The 20,128-nt window shown below is 50.0% G+C and overlaps 2 protein-coding genes across 2 annotated transcripts; one reads left to right on the top strand and one right to left on the bottom strand.

The window, feature by feature from the left end:
• The first annotated feature begins 2,828 nt into the window (after window positions 1-2,828).
• Window positions 2,829-10,946, top strand: LOC138243456 (NACHT, LRR and PYD domains-containing protein 1b allele 2-like). The gene is made up of 9 exons (XM_069199087.1): window positions 2,829-2,902; window positions 5,092-5,213; window positions 5,987-6,051; window positions 7,419-7,633; window positions 8,458-8,705; window positions 8,982-9,104; window positions 9,615-9,768; window positions 9,968-10,012; window positions 10,099-10,946. The coding sequence occupies exons 1-9, from the start codon at window positions 2,869-2,871 to the stop codon at window positions 10,374-10,376; spliced, it is 1,284 nt and encodes a 427-aa protein (XP_069055188.1). The 5' UTR covers window positions 2,829-2,868; the 3' UTR covers window positions 10,377-10,946.
• Window positions 10,947-17,511: 6,565 nt separating this feature from the next.
• On the bottom strand, window positions 17,512-19,678 carry LOC138242582 (GTPase IMAP family member 7-like). Its single transcript, XM_069198120.1, has 2 exons — window positions 19,618-19,678; window positions 17,512-18,932 (listed from the first exon to the last, which is right to left on the bottom strand). Exons 1-2 carry the CDS (start codon window positions 19,676-19,678, stop codon window positions 17,575-17,577), a joined length of 1,419 nt encoding a protein of 472 aa, XP_069054221.1. The 3' UTR covers window positions 17,512-17,574.
• Between the last annotated feature and the right edge of the window lie 450 nt (window positions 19,679-20,128).

The following is a 20,128-nucleotide window of genomic DNA, read 5'->3' as shown; positions in this document are numbered from 1 at the left end:
TACCAGTAGTAGTAGCAGTAGTATTATTAGTATTAATACTTATTAGTATTAGTAATTTATAATAATACTAATAATTATTAGCATTATTAGTAATAGTAGTATTATTAGTGTTAGTAGTAGTACTATTGTTATCAGTAGTAGTATTAGTAGTATTATTAGCATTGTCAGCAGTAGTAGTAGTAGCAGTCGTGTTATTAGTATTATTGTTATCAGTGGTAGTATTAGTGTTAGTAGTAGTACTATTGTTATCAGTATTAGTGTTAGTAGTAGTACTATTGTTAGCAGTATTAGTGTTAGTGTTAGTACTGTTGTTATCAGTGGTAGTGTTAGTGTTAGGGCGTCATCCAGTTGGGGCTGCACACTGGTGGTGGTAGTGGGATCCCCATGTCCTATAAAGACCTACAAACTGGTTGCGATAGTGGGATCCCTATGACCTGTAAAGAGCTCTGAGTGGAGTGTCCAGGAGAGAGCTATAGAAGTGTATTATTATTATTAATATCATCCAGCCCGAACCCCAGCGAGCGTGACTCCCTGACCCTGACCTCTCTCTCTCTTCCCCAGGTGCAGAACCACCCCCCGGCGGCCGAGCCCCGCGGCTCCACTCAGCAGCTGCTCCTGCTGCTGGTGGCCGCGCTGTGTCTCCAGATCTACGTCTCCGAGGAGCCCAGGTCCGAACTGGCGCTGCCCGCCGCCAGCTTTCCCCCCGAGGGGCAGGGGCAGGGAGGGCGGGAGGGCGGGGGAGGAAGAGGGGGCGGCGGCCGAAGTGAGGTGCTGCTCCTGGTTGGCGTCTCTCAGTACCTCAGCTGCAGCTCCGACCTGTGACTTGTGACCTGTGACCTGTAACCCCCCCCGCCCCCCTTCTGGGTGGAGTCCGACCGTGACGGGAGAGGCCCTCGAGTCCGGCCCGATACCGATACCCATACCGGCCAGCCGGACCCGAACCCGAGCTCAGACCCGGACCGCTGCCGCCCGGAGAGGGGAGTCCGGGACTCGTGGGTGGAGACGCCCGTGGCGCCTTATCGCTCTGTTTGTTTATTGATTGATTTCCTGCGTGGCTTATTTATTTATCTATCTTATTGACGGAAAGACTCGTGCGTCTTTTTGATGTAGAGTATTTCAGTGAGAGCGGAGGTGGTGCTACTCTTCCTTCACCGTGAGGAACTGGAATGGTTCTCCATGATTTGTCGTTGTATAATCGATCGATCGATGGCAGCGAGTGAAATGATCGTGGGGTGGGTGGGGAACGACGCGTGTTTCACTCCCTTCTCCCACCCCCACCCACAAAAACAACACCACCCACGCTCCCCGGCGAGAGACGGAGCCCTGGACTTCCGATTCCTGTTGCTCTCTTGTGTGGGAATGGCAGGCAAGCACCAGGCGTGGACGTGTTTCTGCGTCGCTCAAGCAGACTCCCACGGACACGCCTGTGAGGTCGCGGGTCGTCTTCATTTTTAACCTTCTTGCGTTCATCGTGAGTGAGGGGAGGGGAGGAGGGCGGTTTCTCCTCTGAGGTCTTTGTTTGTGTTTCCTAAGTCCCTAAGTTTCCTAAGAGATTTTATTTCAATAAAAAAGGAAATTGGACCTTAAAAGCAGGACAGGAGGGAGTATTTCGCCACAGTAACGCCCAGAGGACTAAGACCACCCCTTGGTCCAAAATCCCCAGACCCCACCGGATCGCTCTCCTTTCTCCGCCTGGCCGTGGCCTGGGGTTCCTCGTGAGGGAGGGAGCCCCCGGTCTCTGTATGTTCTGTGAACAGATGAATAAAAACGGAGAAGCAGCGGTGTGGTTTGTGTTTGTTCTGGGGAGGGATTGACGCTGCAGAAGAGCCGACTGAGAGTCTGCGTTGGAGGAGCTGGTGGAAGAAAGGAGATTGTCCTCAAACTGTACTCGGCCCCAGACCGTCACGGGCTCTGGGGGGGCAGCTCAGACAAGGGGGGTGGGGGGAGGTCGGGGTCAATCTGCGCTCAGGCATCTGCGGTTAAGAGAGGGTCTGTACACAGAGAGGGGTGGGAGGGGGGAACAAGCCGATGAAATCCTCAGGTCTGTTATCTGCAGCGTGTTATCTACTGTCTGCTCTCTTTCTCTCTCTGGCCTGCTGTTTACCCAATCTGTCTCTCTCCTGAAGCAGTTCAGCTCGGGCCTCTGACTTCTGGTGCCTTGTCTCCCCCTGGCGGGGACTGTGCAGTACTGCAGCGCCTCATTGACTTCATAGATCCAGACAGGTGTGGACCCCAGTGGACCCCAGTGTCCCGACTGCTGGTCAGTACAGATCCCAGGACACTGTGTGTAAGAGTAGGGGTGTGACCCCAGTGTCCCGACTGCTGGTCAGTACAGATCCGGGACACTGTGTGTGAGAGTAGGGGTGTGGACCCCAGTGTCCCGACTGCTGTTCAGTACAGATCAGGACACTGTGTGTGAGAGTAGGGGTGTGGACCCCAGTGTCCCGACTGCTGGTCAGTACAGATCAGGACACTGTGTGTGAGAGTAGGGGTGTGGACTCCAGTGACCCCACTGCTGGTCAGGGGTGTTGTTTAGTCGGGGTTCGGTCTGTACTTCCCAAATTCCCTCTTCTCAGTTGTTTGCAGGTGGGATGAAGTGGGGTCCCTGACTGTAAAGTGCTTTGGAGATCCTTTTAGATCAACTTTCCAGAACCCCAAACGAGAGTTTGCTTATGAAAAATAATTTTAAAAGCATTTTTAAATTCCTAAGTGATGAGATATACCAGAAACGTTCATATCAGGCAGCGCCCAAGACTTCATTCTGCTCTGGTGAGTTAATCATTAACTGAACCCAGTAAATTTATCAAGGGCCACTGAGAGGACAAAGTCCTGCCCTTCGGATCACCAGGAAGAGACGGAGAGAGAGAGATGGCAGAGTTTAGGAGCTTAGCGCTCAGCCCTGGTGAGTTTTCTCTTGTTCTACCTGTCAGAGTGTCGGTAAGGGAGTCACTGAGGGACTCTTCTCTGTCACAGAGCACAGCAGCAGCTGGAGAAGTGTCTTCCTGTCGGCTGGGAGTTTGTTCTGTCTGTCAGACACACAGGGTCTGAACTAGGAGAGAGACAGAAACTGTTTTACTTTCACTTTCTCTTGTCAGGGATCAGGGATCGGTAGTGTAAACTCAAGCTGTTTGGGATTCACTAAATATTTTAATAAGGTGTTTATTTAAGGTAGAATGATTGATGTTAAACCTGACTGTGTGCTGATGGTATTGGATTCACACTGTTAGTATTCATGATGCTCAGACTCGCTCGGATATGAACATTTCCTGTTTGTTGCTCAGGGGCCGTGTTTATTGTACAGCTGATAATACCAGAGAGGAATCAGTACAGATGAACAACAGAAGAATTTATTTGGCCCATAATTAGTAATGATTCCAGGGTCTCATGCAGCTGTTTGTACTGTCTTGACTGGGCAGCTTGTTCCCTCCCTTAACCCCTCTCTGTACAGTAGAGCCCCATGTCCTGACTGGAGGAGCTCATCCAGCTGTGTCTGGAGAGAAGCCAGGGTATCATCTTCAACAACAGGGCTGGGCAGCTTGTTCCCCTCTCCCACCCCCCTCTGTGTACAGTAGAGCCTCCCACTCCTGATTTTAAGTCTTAGTGTTGCTTTGAGCTTCAGTGTTAAATATTGAGGAACTCTGAGGTTTCAATATCTAACTGGTCTTTAATGATGACTGACTGTCACTGAGGATGTTGAATATTTTCTTTGTACGTGGTTCCCTATCTTCACCCTGTCAGTGTGGGACACTCCCTTCAGACTAAAGAGACTCAGTTCCTCCAGCTTGTCAGCTTCACTGTTTTTAAACTAACATCATGCTAGTTCTCTTCAGTGTGCATCACAGTAGTTAGTTTCTAAGCGGTTTGAAACTATACAACACACAGATTTCCCAGCCAGGTGGCTGAGTCCCAAACATTTCTTTATGAAGTGTGACATTTTAGACTCACTACTGAAGAATCAGGACGGACTGAATGATTTTACAGTTTTTTACATGTATTTTTAAAATAAGGTGGTATAAAGGTTCATTCTGAACACAGGAGTCCCATATGTGTCTGAACTGCCACTGGACACTCAGAGTGTTAGTGGGACTCTACAGGGCCCTCCTGAAGTATTGGCGCCCTTGGTAAAGATGAGCAAGGAAGACATTGGAAAAATGTCTGTGTTGTTTATCAGATGAGAGAACATCTGGAGCTTCTCAGTGAGAGAGTGTTGAGACACACAATAGTGCTGTTCACCTGGGGGGACACACTGAGAGACACAACCATTGAGCAGCACATTGAGAGAAGAGGGAAGGAGCTCCAGTGTCTGGTGGAGAAGTGTGGGAACAGGTATCATGTTCTCAACAACAAGAACAGGGGTGACCGCACTCAGGTCACAGAGCTGCTGGAGAAGATAGAGGACATGGTGGCAGAAATGAGTCTTTCCTTACATGATGGACAGAAAACTTCTGCAGAAGATAGAGAAGAGGAAGTACAGTACTCTCTCTGTACAGCACACTGACACACAGCTCTCTCTCCTACATCACTGAGCCTCTGTCTGTATGACACACTGACACACAGCTCTCTCTCCTACATCACTGACTCTCTGTATGGCACACTGATACACAGCTCTCTCTCCTACATCACTGACCCTCTGTATGGCACACTGATACACAGCTCTCTCTCCTACATCACTGACCCTCTCTCTCAAGGTCCTGTAAGAATATTAGTGCGAGTCACGAGTTCACAACAGGAAGAGCGTTTGCTCGGATTCACTGACTGTCCCTTCTGATCCAGGATGATCCACACTTTCTCTAGGAGTGTGATTAGACTTCGATATGAAGTAAGTATTCTAAAATACAGGAAACAGAGGGATCCTGAACACGCAGAGGAACCCAGATGTCTGCACAGCGCGAGAATCACAGTGGACTCTAAACACAGTGAGCAGCATCACACCAGATCCATAACGAGCCCATTATCATGATGATGGTGTCAAAACAGCAGTCAGGTCGTCTCAGAAGATCAGACAGCTGTATTCAACAGTTTGTAGCAACTGAGATACCGAGACAGACTCACGCCTGTCACTCTGTGATGCCCAGCTCTTTCTTTCAACAGGTCCAGCAGCTGAGGAATATTCACCTGGGGCACGTGAGACTGAGGGCTCACTGTCTGGGATACCTGAGACTGAGGGCTCACTGTCTGTGGGAGATGAGCCTGATGAAGTTAGCAGAACCAAAGTAAGTGTTTGTACCTCCAGGAAAAGTCTTTACCTCCACACCTGTGACATCTCATCTCCCACACTGGAGAAACACCTGAGTCTTTACCTCCACACGTGTGAGATCTCCTCTCCCCCACTGGAGACACACCTGAGTCTTTACCTCCACACCTGTGAGATCTCATCTCCCACACTGGAGACACACCTGCCTGTATCTTTACCTCCACACCTGTGGCATCTCATCTCCCACACTGGAGAGACACCTGATTCTTTACCTCCACACATGTGACATCTCCTCTCCCACACTGGAGACGCACCTGAGTCTTTACCTCCACACCTGTGACATCTCCTCTCCCACACTGGAGACGCACCTGAGTCTTTACCTCCACACCTGTGAGATCTCATCTCCCACACTGGAGACACACCTGCCTGTATCTTTACCTCCACACCTGTGGCATCTCATCTCCCACACTGGAGAGACACCTGTATCTTTACCTCCACACCTGTGACATCTCCTCTCCCACACTGGAGAGACACCTGATTCTTTACCTCCACACATGTGACATCTCTCCCACACTGGAGACGCACCTGAGTCTTTACCTCCACACCTGTGACATCTCCTCTCCCACACTGGAGAGACACCTGTATCTTTACCTCCACACCTGTGACATCTCCTCTCCCACACTGGAGATGCACCTGTATCTTTACCTGCACACCTGTGGCATCTCATCTCCCACACTGGAGACACACCTGTATCTTTACCTCCACACCTGTGACATCTCAATTCGTTTTCAGGTCCCAGGGAACGTGACTGAATTCACTCCTGAAATAAAATTTCAGAACAGGAAGGAAACCTACAGGTACCTGATATTTTGGTCTTTTTTGCCATCCTTTGCTTAACAAGCAAAAATGAGATTAAAACATAAGAAGTCCTGAACATCACTAAAAGGCATATTTTGAGGCCGAAAGACCTTCAGGACAAACAGAATTCCAGAACACACTGCTCGATGCTACATACAGACCTCTTGTTTGTCTCGTTATTTTAAATGCACAGTTTCCTGTGCTCCCAGTGAGGAGCTGCCAGATGTCTGTTCTGCTCACTTGCACGACAGCGGTCTAGGTAAACTCCATTTCCCACAAGGCCACTGGTCTACTTCCTGTGCCACTCCTCCCTCTGACTCGCTAAGCTGCCCGTCAATCATAATGTCATCCCGGTCCAGCCAAGTATCTTGCGGTATCTCAGCGGAAGCGCTCAGTTGCAATGGCAGTGGACTCGCAGTTTATCTGAATAAAAGTCAGCAGAAGGGATTTTCACAGTCACATCTTTTTCCAGAGACTCGCTCTCCTGCAACCTGACAGCTTCACGGAGAAATGACACTAAAATAGATACATTGCTTCAGTCTCGCCCATCACTACGGTCTCCTGTGTACTTTCACACGAGACTGAAACTTAAACACTCGGAGCACTCATATCACGTATCATTAGTCCTTAAAACAATAACGAGAGGAATTCAGTAGCTTCTTCTTAGCTAAGGAAGAGGTGTGAGTGGGGCCAGCAGGGGGCGCTCACCCTGCGGTCCATGTGGGTCCTAATGCCCAAGTATAATGACGGGGACACTGGACTGTAAACAGGCGCCGTCCTTCGGATGAGACGTAAAACCGAGGTCCTGACTCTCCGTGGTCATTAAAAATCCCAGGGTGTTTCTCGAAAAGAGTAGGGGTGTAACCCCGGCGTCCTGCCCAAATTTCCAATTGGCCCTTACCAATCATGGCCTCCTAATAATTCCCATGAATCTATGAATTGGCTACAGTACATCACTCTGCTCTCCTCCCCCCTGAGAGCTGATGTGTGGTGAGCGTTCTGGCGCACTATGGTTGCCGTCGCATCATCCAGGTGGGGCTGCACAGAAAAGCGCTATATAAGTGTAAGCAATAATAATAATAATAATAATAGTAATAATAATAATAATAAGGATAAACATGCCAGACTGCAGTAAGGAAGTGTGGAACCTCTATATTTCTGTGTCTCCAGTGTCAGTGCTGTGTCTTTGTCACAGTCCTGCCCCAGTTCTCTCTTTGTGTCACTGTACTGCAAGCGTAGAATTTCTTTATTTTGTCTCCAGTGTCAATGCCCTGATGTCTGTGGTGTCCCCTGTCTCTGTGGAGTGTTGACAGTGTGGTGTCCTCTGTCTCTGTGCAGTGTGTTGACAGTGTGCTGTCCTGTGCAGGTATCTCTGCCCGTCCGCGGGTCAGTTCTGGTGCCGTGTCACTGGGCTGGTGTTTGTGATGGCGTCGGGGGGCGAACTGGAGTATCAGACCACACACTGGGACATGGCGCTCCTGTCCCCCACTGGCCAGCATCCTGCAGGACCCCTGTTTGACATACACTGCCCCCAGGGGGCGCTGACGGAACTGCAGCTACCTCACTGCGAGATCGATGACCGTGAGTCTCAGGCGATGTTAACAGTTTCTGTATTGACAGTGAGTACAGCTTCAGCTCAGCTACAGCAGGAGACTCTACCCTCTACCATGGAGTCTGGTGACAATTTGCCCTCTGTGTAACAGTGTGAATGAAGATGAGGTTGCTTCTGGGATATGCTGGACTCATCCTTCTCTCCAGCTTCTGGAATCTGTTCCAATCCATTACTGAACCTCAATCCCAGGGCTTCATTACTGGCCCTTAATTAATCTCAGTTAAAGGCTTCATTACTTTAATTCAGTTATTCATGGCCACCGAAGGCCATGTCACATCGTTAACAGAAATAATCAGTGATCTTCAGCCCTAAGTGTCGTGTCATGTCAGGTTGAAAGATGAGCTCGAATGGAAGTCAATGAGGAGCAGAGCTGGCTCTTGTGAGCCTCTCCATTCCGGCAGTCCTCTACTGTGGACGTGACTGATTGTCGAATCACACTGGAGCCAACGTCCTCAGGTTTAATCAAGACAAGCTCCTCCAGCATTGAGTTGATGGTCTCTGGTTTACAAACCCATCTCACTGACCCGGCACTTGAGGCCTAACTGGCAAATACTAACCAAGTCGGAACCGAAGGTGGTCCAACTCCACAATGGTGCTGCACCCACTGCTCTGAGCCCAAAGTCTTATAGCTGAGAGGGATGAGTCCTTGGAACAAACAGGGAACAGCTGGGGTGGAGTCTAGGGGTGTAACTGAATCGTGGGGCTCTTCTACTGGAATGGAAGCTGTGAAGATGTGAGCAGTCTTACAACAAACAGCCAAAGGAATCATGACTCACTCAGTGTCTTCCTGCAGGCAGGAGTGACTTCCTGTCGGTGGCCCATGTGAGCTGTGGTAATCTTGAGGTGCTGTCGCCCCTGGAGGTGACACAGACCCATGTGAGGGTGTCCATCGCCGGCCTGTCCCTGTGGGGCCTCGTGAAGAGCGTGTTCAGATTCAATGTCAAGGGACAGGTGCTGCTGTTCCTGCGGCCGGGGGATGGCGTGGACCTGCTGCCCAAGTTGAATGTGTTTGTGCTCCCTGAGAACGTACTTCTTAGCCAGGTACAGGGGACTTCCTGTCTCTCTGTCTGTCTACCTCCCCAACACTTCCCGTCTCTCTGCCTGTCTACCTCTCCAGCACTTCTTGTCTCTATTTGTCTTTCTCTCCCAACACTTCCCGTCTCTATGCCTGTCTACCTCTCCAGCACTTCCTGTCCCTCTGTCTGTCTCTCCAGCACTTCCTGTCTCTGTCCGTCTGTTTCTCCAGCACGACGTCGTGGCATGTTTCTGTTCCCCCATTCCCAGCAGTGTCACCCTGTCCTCTCCTCTCCTCCACAGGTCACCGAGCAGCAGGACTGCAGGAGCACCCTCATTCAGACGAGCTCAACCTGTAAACTGACACCGAAAGCGACGTACAGAGTGTCCAGCAGCAGCAAGAAGACTGAGATAATCCAGCCTGAGGTAATGGTTCGCCTGTGACACAGACGGAGATCACTGGCCTTTATGACCCAAACTGTTGAGAGAGCATGAGGGAGAGACAGAAAGATCTAGAGAGAGAGAAGCAGGAAAGACTCGGGTCATGAAAGGGTGATCTGAGTATCATCAGTGTCATCGAAGCAATGAAACAGGTGGACCCATCCAGCAGATACACAGAGAAAGGAAGGGGCCCGAGTACTGACCCGTGAAGAACACCGGGGGGGAGAAGGCCAGAGCCTCACCAGGACACTTGGAAAGAGCAGTTCAAGGGACAAGAAGAGAACCAGCCAAGAGCAGCACCTGAAATACCCAGGACAGGAAGAGGATGTGGCCAGTCATGTCAGAGGTCAAGGAGAATTGGGATAGTGGAGAGAGAAGCAGAAAGCAGAGTCACAGAGTCTGTAGAGGGAGTCCAGCTGACTTCATGCTCAAAAAGGATTTGCCTGCGTGACAGACTGCTAGCTCTTTAACACAGCGTTACTGTTGTTCTTCCAGTCCGAGTGCTTTTACTGCAGTTATGGCCCAAATTTCCACCCCACATTCGAGGTGTTCCTGGCCCACGGTGCGATGAGACTGGACCTGGTGTTGCTGAAATGCGCCACAAAGGACGGAGAAAAGAGGGTGTGGAGCCGCATTGTGCAGCTGCCAGGTAACAGATCTACTGAGAACATGGTGGGTTAGAGGTCAGTATGGCCTGCTAGTGAGTGTGACAATCATGCCAGGCAATAGCTGACTTGAGATGCATCTTGTGTGTCCTGTGGGTGAACAGTGTCTTTACGGGAGACTGTGTCCTGTGGGTGCTGTGCTGGTCAGGGTGAACATGTCTCTGTCTCTTTCTCTCTCTGCAGTCCGTGCTGTTCGGACCAGGACCCCAAAGACTTCTGCCCCTCAGAGTGAGTCCCTCTGTCCTCTTTGAGTATCTAGAGCTGGTTCCTCAGCCCTCGAGCAGCCAGTAGAAGGGTGTCTGTGTTTGTTTCAGGAATCACCAGCAGCGAAGGGTGGGAAGGAGCCTTGAATAAAGTGATCGAGGAGCTGGAAGCAGACGAGTACAAGAAGCTGAAGAACATTCTGCACCAGGAGGGGATGCCCCGGGGTGTACTGGGAGACACCGAGAAGCAGGACCTGGCCCACAGGATCGTCTCCCACTTCGGAACGGAGGTGTCTGTTCACGTCGTTAAGGAAGCCATGGCCAGCATTCCTCGGAACGACCCAGTGATACAAGGATTACTGAAGCCCTTTGTGGAGCAGCTGAGATAGAGAAGGAGCGTAAGGACACCCTGTAGGACTACAGTGTTTCACCATGAGGGAGTCACTCCTGAGCGACACACAGTCGTCCACAGCAACGCCCCTGAGCCACACAGAGAGCGTGAGGAAGGTGAAGTGGAAATCTAATAAGTAAATTGATTCTTAAAAATGTAGAGAGCTTTGAAAAAAATATATTAGTGCTTTTAGATAATATATTTCAAGGATGTAACTGCTGTGCTACAGTACGTGCAGAATTTTAGAAAACAGTTCGTCAACAAAGTACACTGTTTAGGTTAGTTTAGAAGACAATGTACCAAAACAATATATGCTGTCTGGGTCATTAAAATTAGCTGAAAGTAACTGATAAGCTTTGAATAACAAATCTAGTTTTTCTTCTCTCGCTCTATGATGTAATCTGTTTTCTCTTAGAGAAAGGGGAAGTTTTAGAAGGGACCAAGTGCTGAACTTTTTTACAGCGCAACGTCTTATAAAAACCCTGTACTGCTTGTAACAAATTGAGTCTCTGGTTGCACTTTGCAGGGCTCCCAATATTGCAATATTGAAATAAAGACCTTACTCAGGTGAGAACTCTCTCTTGTGGCTTCCTTGATAGTTATATTTCCATGACAAAGGTCACACAGGCTCCTCTGAGCCTGCACTGATCCAGCCCATGAACACAGCAGAGCTGCCACTCTGTAGCCTGATGCCCTCAGAGCTTGGAGCTCAGCAAGGCTGGGAGACTGTAAGGAAACCAGGACGCTGCTGCTGTGTGTGGAGGTTGTGGACCAGCAGGTGGCGCTGTTCCCTCTGGAGCTCTGTGACACTGTGCTGTTGGAGGTGCTGCACTTCAGATGAAACTTCTGTAGCACCAAGGCGTATCATAAACATTTACCAATAATCTCTGCCCTTGAGTAAACAACAGTCCAGCTCTGCTGAGTCCAGCCCCTGGGAGTGTGTCCAAGGTGGGTTTCTCTGATGAGCATCAGGTCCTGACCCATAACACAAACCAGGGGGTCCATTTTGACATCTCCCATGACAGGAAATACTCATGTGGACCCATGCTGGTTGGGTAACGGGTCTCCTCTGGAGTTGAGCTATAGCTGGGGGTAACCGATCAAACATCTGAAAGACGAACAGCCAATGAGAAGCCTGAAGAGCTACACCTGATGATGTCGCAGCCAATCAGCAGATGTGATCACTGGATTTGAAAAGGTACCGAACCTCCAAAGAGACTGAGGGAGAAGCACCAGAAGGAGCTGCAGAACCACCTCCGCAGGATGGAGGAGGAGATCCAGACACGAGAGAAGATCAGAGCGCTGGAGGAGAGGCTGAGGGAGGAGAGGGATGAGGGGAGGAGGAGAGAGCTGGAGGAGGAGCTGAGGAGAGAGAGAGGGGAGAGAGAGGCTGCAGAGAGAGATGGAGGGAGTGAGAGAGGAGCAGGAGAGGGAGAGGAGAGAGAGGAGACACACAGGAGGGAGATGGAGGAGCTCAGGCAGCACTATGAGGAAAAGGCCAGAGAGGAGGCAGAGAGACACGGAGAGACTCTCCAGCAGGTCAGTGTGTCGACAACACAGTTCACTCCAGCAGGACAGGAGCACAGTTCACTGCAGGAGGGAGATCGAGGAGCTGAGAGAGGCAGTAGAGTGACACAAAGGGACAGTAGAGAGACTCAATTCAGTTGTAGACAGATACAGTAAAGTAGTTTGGTATTTCAGTCCCCCGAAGCAGAAGAGACATACAAGAGATACAGGAGTGTGAATGAGAAGCTGAAGCAGCACAAGAGAGAAAGGCCACAGAAGATGATTGAGAGAAGGTGTTGCTCACTTAAAACATTCTCTAATCATATGAATGTATATCTTACGGATGTATTTAACCTAAATGAAATGAATTATGTTTAAAGAGAACAATAACAGCAGCTTTGCTCCATCCCAGCTTGTATCCAATCACAGCAGCCTCCCATCTGAAGCCCCTCCTTCTTCCCTCATCCCACTTCCTGTTCCTGTGGAGACTCCAACATGGTGGAGATGGTATCTTATCTCAATACTTCTCTTGAAGAAGGCTCCTTTTGCCAGCATTATTGTGTAATGACTTGTGATTGTTGAGTTGCCAAGTGCCTTGAACGTTTACAGATGAAGGTTTTTCTATTAACTTTAGTCAACTGAATTCCAGCTTTATCATCCTCTGTTGGGAGATGAACATTACCAAGAAAAGGGACAGTACAATAGTGTTACTTTATGTGCTGCATTGAAATGTTGAGATTTAATGTATATATACAGTAATTGGAAGAAACTATTGAGATGTTGCACTGTGTATCAAACAGTATTTGTGTATAAAGATCTTCTGTTTTTATACCTCATCAGTTTAATGGACCAATATTCTTAAGAGACTCATCAGAGAGGCTGGACTCCAGTGTCAGGGGCAGTGAGACTCTACACTGGGCACTATCTGGTGAGACAGACCAGCTCAGGGCTGTTAACCCCAGCAGTCTGTAAAGCCTGATAGAGACTCATCAGAGAAGCTGGGCTCCAGAGTCAGGGGCAGTGAGACTCTACACTGGGCACTATCTGGTGAGACAGACCAGCTCAGTGCTGTTAACCCCAGCAGTCTGTAAAGCCTGATAGAGACTCATCAGAGAAGCTGGACTCCAATGTCAGGGGCAGTGAGACTCTACACTGGGCACTATCTGGTGAGACAGACCAGCTCAGTGCTGTTAACCCCAGCAGTCTGTAAAGCCTGATAGAGACTCATCAGAGAAGCTGGACTCCAATGTCAGGGGCAGTGAGACTCTACACTGGGCACTATCAGACCAGCTCAGTGCTGTTAACCCCAGCAGTCTGTAAAGCCTGATAGAGACTCATCAGAGAAGCTGGACTCCAGAGTCAGGGGCAGTGAGACTCTACACTGGGCACTATCAGGTGATACAGACCAGCTCAGTGCTGTTAACCCCTGTTCTTCTGTCCTTGTGCTTATCTGACCAGTCCAGACTGGGCTCATAATCATTATACACACTACACACAGGTTATACATTATTTTTGGATATATTTCTATTCAAATAATCTTGTATTTCTACCCAACTGTGGACATTTTACTGGAGTGATTACAGGGAACTACCAGGCTCATATAACGGCTGTGGGACTGGAGTACCATATAAGGTACTGTAACGCTTACGGCCGAAAGCCACTGTGTAAGAGCCAGCGTACCAGAGCGGTGACATCACCGCCCTTCCCTGTGATAGCAGGACCACAGCCCCTGGGGTGTGGAGAGATCTCTCTTTGGCTCAACAAGCTGGGTCCCTGGTGAGCGACGCCGGAGTCCTGGGTTCGAGCCCCCCACGGTGTGGGGCCGACCTGATGCGCCAAGGGCGCCTGCCTGAACCCCATAGCGTTATGGTTTTAATTAATATTTATATATAAACTACAGGCTCAAAGAAGCTTTGAAAAGCTGGAAGTGACATGAGAAAACAGTTCACAATAATGAAGTTCACTCACATTTAATACAGTCTCGATTTCATAAAAGAACAAGTAATAGGTTTGTTCCAGGCTGAAAGAAGAAAGAAAGAAAACACATTTCGGCCTTCTTCACACCTGAAACCTGTTAGTTGTTTTATCTTGTATACAGTGTATATATATATTGTATTTATTGTTGTCATTCAGTAAAGTGCTTTGAGAACCCACTTTTTAAGGTGCTATATAAAATAAAATAAAGTAGATTATTATAATAATAAAACTCACAGAAACACGACCCGGCCCTTTCATGTCAGCTCTTGCACACCCGTGTGCTTCTGCACCGACAGCTGTCTCCTGTCCTCAGCTCGACCCGCAGACCCACATGAACTGGACCTGTCGAACCTGCTGTCGGGCTGAAGCGGATCGTCAGCGGCCCCGTGGTCATGGAAACCGGACCGACCGAACTGCCCGCGACTGCCCTCCCCTGCTGGTCTAATAATAATAATAATAATAATAATAATAATGATGACGACGCCGGCCGTCTCTCTCACCCATGTCCACCGGTCCGGGGGAGTTGGAGTCTCTGAGAGACGGTCTTTCACTCCGAGTCTCTCCGGGAGCGGGCCCGTCTGTGTCCACCCTCCTGTCGACAGCAGGCCGCTCTTTCCCCTCAGGAGAGGAGGAGCTGGAAGAGGAAGATGATGCAGGTTCACGGCTTGGAGTTGGTTTTATTTTTATTTTATTTGTTTTTTAATGGCGCGCTCGTTAAGAATCGAACAGCCGGCGCGCGCCGGTCCGCCGAAGCAGCGAGATCATTCAAATGTATAATTATTATTATTATTATAATTACTATTATTATTATTATAACATTTGGATCTGGAAGTCACACTCTTCACACTGTATCTCTCCGCTTCTCACCTCAGCGTCTCAGACTCAGTGTTTTTCCTCTTAGTTTTCATCACAGGCTCTTCGGCGCTTATCAAGTACATCTCTATATGTGCTTCAGTAACACTGATTCATGACTCGGTGATTTACCAGCACGTACAGGACAATTTGGGAAGATGCTTCCCAGTAAGAATGTTCTCTGCTGTAGGTCTTAATGGGACAGTTTCTAAAACTCCTCAGGACCGGAGGACACGGGTGAGAGAGACGTATATTATTATTATTATTATTATTATTATTATTATTATTATTATTACTACACGTACAGAAGCACTCTATCTAGAAGCACTATCTCTCTGTCCTGTGTCCTAACAAACCCCACTATCCCCCGTGTGGGAAAGAGGACCCGCTCGTCCCTCCTGTCCTGTCCCGGTGTCGCCGTCACTGGGACTGGAGCAGCCGGAGAGGAGACGCACTTCCAGAACTTTCCTTCCCGCTCGGCTCTTCCCCTCCTGAGGAAAGAGCATCTTCCCACACAAACAGCCCGTTTCTCTCGGAGACGCCCGCAGCACAGGGGGCCTTTTCCCAGGACACCAGGACTCCCCTCGTCTGCGGAAACACCCGGGAAGAGCCTCCCAGCCCACAGGAGGGGAGTCCCAGTCCTTCCCGGGATTTCCAGGACAGGAGCGGCTCCTCAGCTGGGAATAAAACCGCCCCGAGAGGAGCTCGAGCGCTCGGGCTCGGAGCGTCGCTTAGCAACCGGCGCCGCAGCGGCATCCGGAGGACGAGCCGGGAGCGGGTTTTGGCGCCAGTTCTGCTCTTTGATGATCGGCTCAGGAGAATAAAGTCGATATAAAAACATAAAAGTCCATTTCTCTCCCTCCTCTGTGGAAGCCGTGTCCGCCAGGGAGTGGAAAGAAAAAAAAAACGCGCCGCGGTTTCTCGCCGTTTCGGCTTTAGATCTCGAAATTATGACTTTTCTGACTCGGAATTGCGAGATATAAAGTCCCAATGACCAGAAATAAAGTCGTGATTCTGAGATTGTAAGTCGCCGTTGCGAGATATAAAGTCCCAATGACCAGAAATAAAGTCGCGATTCTGAGATTGTAAATCGCCGTTGCGAGATATAAAGTCCCAATGACCAGAAATAAAGTCGTGATTCTGAGATTGTAAGTCGCCGTTGCGAGATATAAAGTCCCAATGACCAGAAATAAAGTCGTGATTCTGAGATTGTAAGTCGCCGTTGCGAGATATAAAGTCCCAATGACCAGAAATAAAGTCGTGATTCTGAGATTATAAGTCGCCGTTGCGGGATATAAAGTCCCAATGACCAGAAATAAAGTCGTGATTCTGAGATTGTAAGTCGCCGTTGCGAGATATAAAGTCCCAATGACCAGAAATAAAGTCGTGATTCTGAGATTGTAAGTCGCCGTTGCGAGATATAAAGTCCCAATGACCAGAAATAAAGTCGTGATTCTGAGATTATAAGTCGCCGTTGCGGGATATAAAGTCCCAATGACCAGAAATAAAGTCGCGATTCTGAGATTGTAAGTCGCCGTTGCGAGATATAAAGTCCCAGTTGCCGGACGAGCCGGTTCTGCTCTTTGATTATGGGCTCAGGAGAATAAAGTACACATATACACAGATACACATACTGTAACAACCGGTTGTGAGGAGGAGGCGCCCCTAGGCGCTCATAGTACCGCTGGGCATGCTGGGAGTTGTAGCCAGGGAGAGTCTGAGGGTCAGCACGATGACCAGCGGCTGACCCTACCTGTGTAAATAATGTCATAGTAGTTCTAGTGTCTTATAAGTGTATAGCTTGTTGTTAAGTCGTTAAGTAATTACCACCCTAAAGATGTGTGCGTGTTCCGTCATGTGTGTGTATACTCTGTGGTTGATAAAGAATAAAGCCTGGTTCGTTTATCGCGTCTCCACTGGTCCTTTGTCCTGAGAAGAACCTGTAAATGCTACAATATATTCTGTTACACACACATATACAATGTCAGAATTATATCCAAAAATAATTTATAACATTTATATATATATACACAAAGAATACCAAAATACAAACATGATCAAAATAAAACATTAATTTAAAATGAGTTTTTCTTCAAATGGGACACTAAGGGCAGGTTTTCAGTGAGTCGGATCTCTTACGAGGAAGAGATCAGTGTTTCAGTGGAGAGTCCTCACTCTGTGTCCAGGAAGTATCCGGTCTGTGTGGATCAGTGACTGACCTGCGGCAGTGTCTCTGTGTCTCTCTGTCACTCCGATAACACTGCCTGAGCTCCTCCTCTCCCTCTCCTGCTCCTGTCTCAGTGTCTTCAGCTCTCTCTCAGCTCCTCGATCTCCTGTCTGTGGGCTGTGTGTGTCTGCTCATTGTGTCTGCGGGCTGTGTGTGCTCTTGTGTGTCTGCGCAGGCTGTGTGTGCTCTTGTGTGTCTGAGGGTTATGTATTCTTGAGTGCCTTCAGGTTGTGAGTGACTACGTTGTGACTACTGTGTGTTCTCTTGTGTGTCTGCGGGCTGTGTGCGCTCTTGTGTGTCTGCGGGCTGTGTGTGCCCTTGTGTGTCTGCGGGCTGTGTGCGCTCTTGTGTGTCTGCGAGCTGTGGGTGCTCTCGTGTGTCTGCGGGCTGTGTGTGCTCTCGTGTGTCTGCGGGCTGTGTGTGCTCTTGTGTGTCTGCGAGCTGTGGGTGCTCTCTCATGTCTGCGGGCTGTGTGTGTCTGAGGGTTGTGTCTACAGGCTGTGTGTGTCTGCTCATTGTGTCTGTGGGCTGTGTGTGTCTGCTCATTGTGTCTGCGGGCTGTGTGTGTTCTCTATGTGTCTGATGGTTGTGTATTTTTGAGTGCCTTCAGGTTGTGTGTGAGACTACGTTGTGACTACTGTGTGTGCTCCTGTGTGTCTGTGGGCTGTGTGCGGTCTTGTGCGTCTGCGGGCTGTGTGTGCTCTTGTGTGTCTGCGGGCTGTGTGTGCTCTTGTGTGTCTGCGGGCTGTGTGCGCTCTTGTGTGTGAGTCTGTGCTGCTCTGGTTTCTACTCCCAATAAAGCTCCTATCTGAGCTCCTACTGCAGCTCCTATCACTGTTCCTGCTGCTGCTCCTGTTGGGCCCCTCAGGGCCCCTATTGCTGCCCCCAGTCCTGCTCCCAGTATCACTGCTCCTGTGCTGAAGTGCGGCTTCACCAGGTCCAGGTGTCTCTCTGCCTCCTCTCTGGCATTTTCTTCATAGTGCTGCCTGAGCCCCTCCATCTCCCTTCTGTGTGTCTCCTCTCTCTCTCTCCTCTCCCTCTCCTGCTCCTCTCTCACCTCCTCCATCTCTCTCTGCACCCTCTCTCTCTCCCCTCTCTCTCTCCTCAGCTCCTCCTCCAGCTCTCTCCTCCTCCCCTCATCCCTCTCCTCCCTCAGCCTCTCCTCCAGCTCTCCTATCTGCTCCTCCAGCGCTCTGATCTTCTCCTCTCGTGTCTGGATCTCCTCCTCCATCCTGCGGAGGTGGTTCTGCAGCTCCTTCTGGTGCTTCTCCCTCAGTCTCTCCTCCTCCCTCTGTTTGCTCTCCTCTCTGTCCCTCAGGATCTGCAGTTGCCTCTGTCTGATCTGGGACTCTGCCTCCTGGTACGTCTCAGTGCTGTAGTAGCTGCCCTTGTTTCCTGCTACCAGCTCCTCTATCTTCTCCAGCAGCTCTGTGACCTGAGTGCTGCCCCTGTCCTTGTTGTTGAGGGTGTGATACCTGTTCCCACACTTCTCCAGCAGACACTGGAGCTCCCTGCTGTCTGTGTGCACAGACTCCTCCAGCGTCCTGCTAGTCAGCTCATCAGCGTGGGTGAACAGGACCATGGTGTGTCCCAGGGCCCTCTCCCCGAATATCTCCAGGACTGTCTCCAGCGTCCTCCTCTCCTCCCCTGTGGATCGGCCCAGCAGGGTCACCAGGAGGAAGGCGTGGGGTCCCGGGGTAGACAGGTTAACACATAGCCCCACATCCCGTCTCCTGTCCCCTTCAGACAGTCCGGCGTGGAGCCAGTCTGGAGTGTCCACCACAGTCACCCATCTCCCGGACACTTGTCCTGTCCTCTTCCGGCTCTCCTGAGTGACCGCGGAGCTGCTGGCTTCAGAGGGAAACTCCTCTGAGCCCAGGATGGTGTTTACTGCTGCGCTCTTCCCAGCACCAGTCCTGCCCAGCAGCACCAGTCTCAGCTCAGAGGGGCGTGGCTGGAGTCTGGGTTTGAATGCAGGGTCCCCTTCACTCACTGCAACAGGAGGAGAGACAGGAGCATCAGGGAGGTTAGACATGAGAGTAGACCAACCTCTCCACAGGTAAAAGGAGTACAATTTGCTCAAGTCATTTCTTGACAAATGTAACTTAAAAGTCATTATAATAATAATAATAATAATAATAATTGCTTACACTTCTATAGTGCTTTTCTGGACACTCCACTCAAAGCGCTTTACAGGTCATGGGGATCCCACTACCGCCACCAGTGTGCAGCTCTTTACAGGTCATGGGGATCCCACTACCGCCACCAGTGTGCAGCCCCACCTGGATGAAGCTCCAGTCCTCTCCCCACACACCAGCTCCCAGTGGGGAGGAGAGCAGAGGGATGAAGCCAGTTCAGAGAGGGGGGTTATTAGGAGGCCATGATGGGTAAAGACCAGGGGGGTAATTTGGCCAGGACACCAGGGTGACACCCCTACTCTTCTCGAGAGACACCCTGGGATTGTTAATGACCACAGAGAGTCAGGACCTCGGTTTGACGTCTCATCCGCAGGACGGCGCCTCTTTACAGTCCAGTGTCCCCGTCACTATACTGGGGCATCAGGACCCACACAGACCGCAGGGTGAGAGCGCCCCCTGCTGGCCCCACTCACACTTCTCCCAGCAGCAGCCTCAGTGTTTTCCCAGGAGTCTCCCCTCCAGGTACTGGCCAGGCTCACACTGCTGGGCTCCAGTGGGGCTGCCGGCTGGGAGTTGCAGGGTGATAGGGCTGCTGGCCATTATGAAAGAAACTTACAGAATGAACATCTGGGAATTATTCTTGGGCATCATGCCCAGAGTCGGCACAAGTACATCCTCCACCCTGACTCTGAACATCAGCGTTCCCCAGCGCTGCAAACTCAGCCCTCTCCTCTGCTCCCCATTCACTCACGACTGCGTCTCCAGGAACAACACAAACTCCCTCATCACGTTTGCGGACGATACAACGATCATCAGCTTGATCACGAACGGTGATGAGTCCGCCAACTCTTTCACCCACTCCTGTCCTGCAGGACTTCAGAGCTGCCTTTGACACTAACAGATCAACTGAGGAGGCCATCGCCCCTGGTCTACACACTGCCCTCTCACACCTGGACGAAAGAGAAACATATGTGAGAATGTTATTGTTGATTACAGCTCAACATTCAACACCATCGCACCCTCAAGGCTCATCACCAAGCTCCGGGACGA

This window comes from Lepisosteus oculatus, chromosome 14 (assembly GCF_040954835.1).
Source record: "Lepisosteus oculatus isolate fLepOcu1 chromosome 14, fLepOcu1.hap2, whole genome shotgun sequence".
In the NCBI taxonomy this organism is placed as follows: Eukaryota; Metazoa; Chordata; class Actinopteri; order Semionotiformes; family Lepisosteidae; genus Lepisosteus; species Lepisosteus oculatus.
This window is presented reverse-complemented; position numbering and strand designations above follow the sequence as displayed.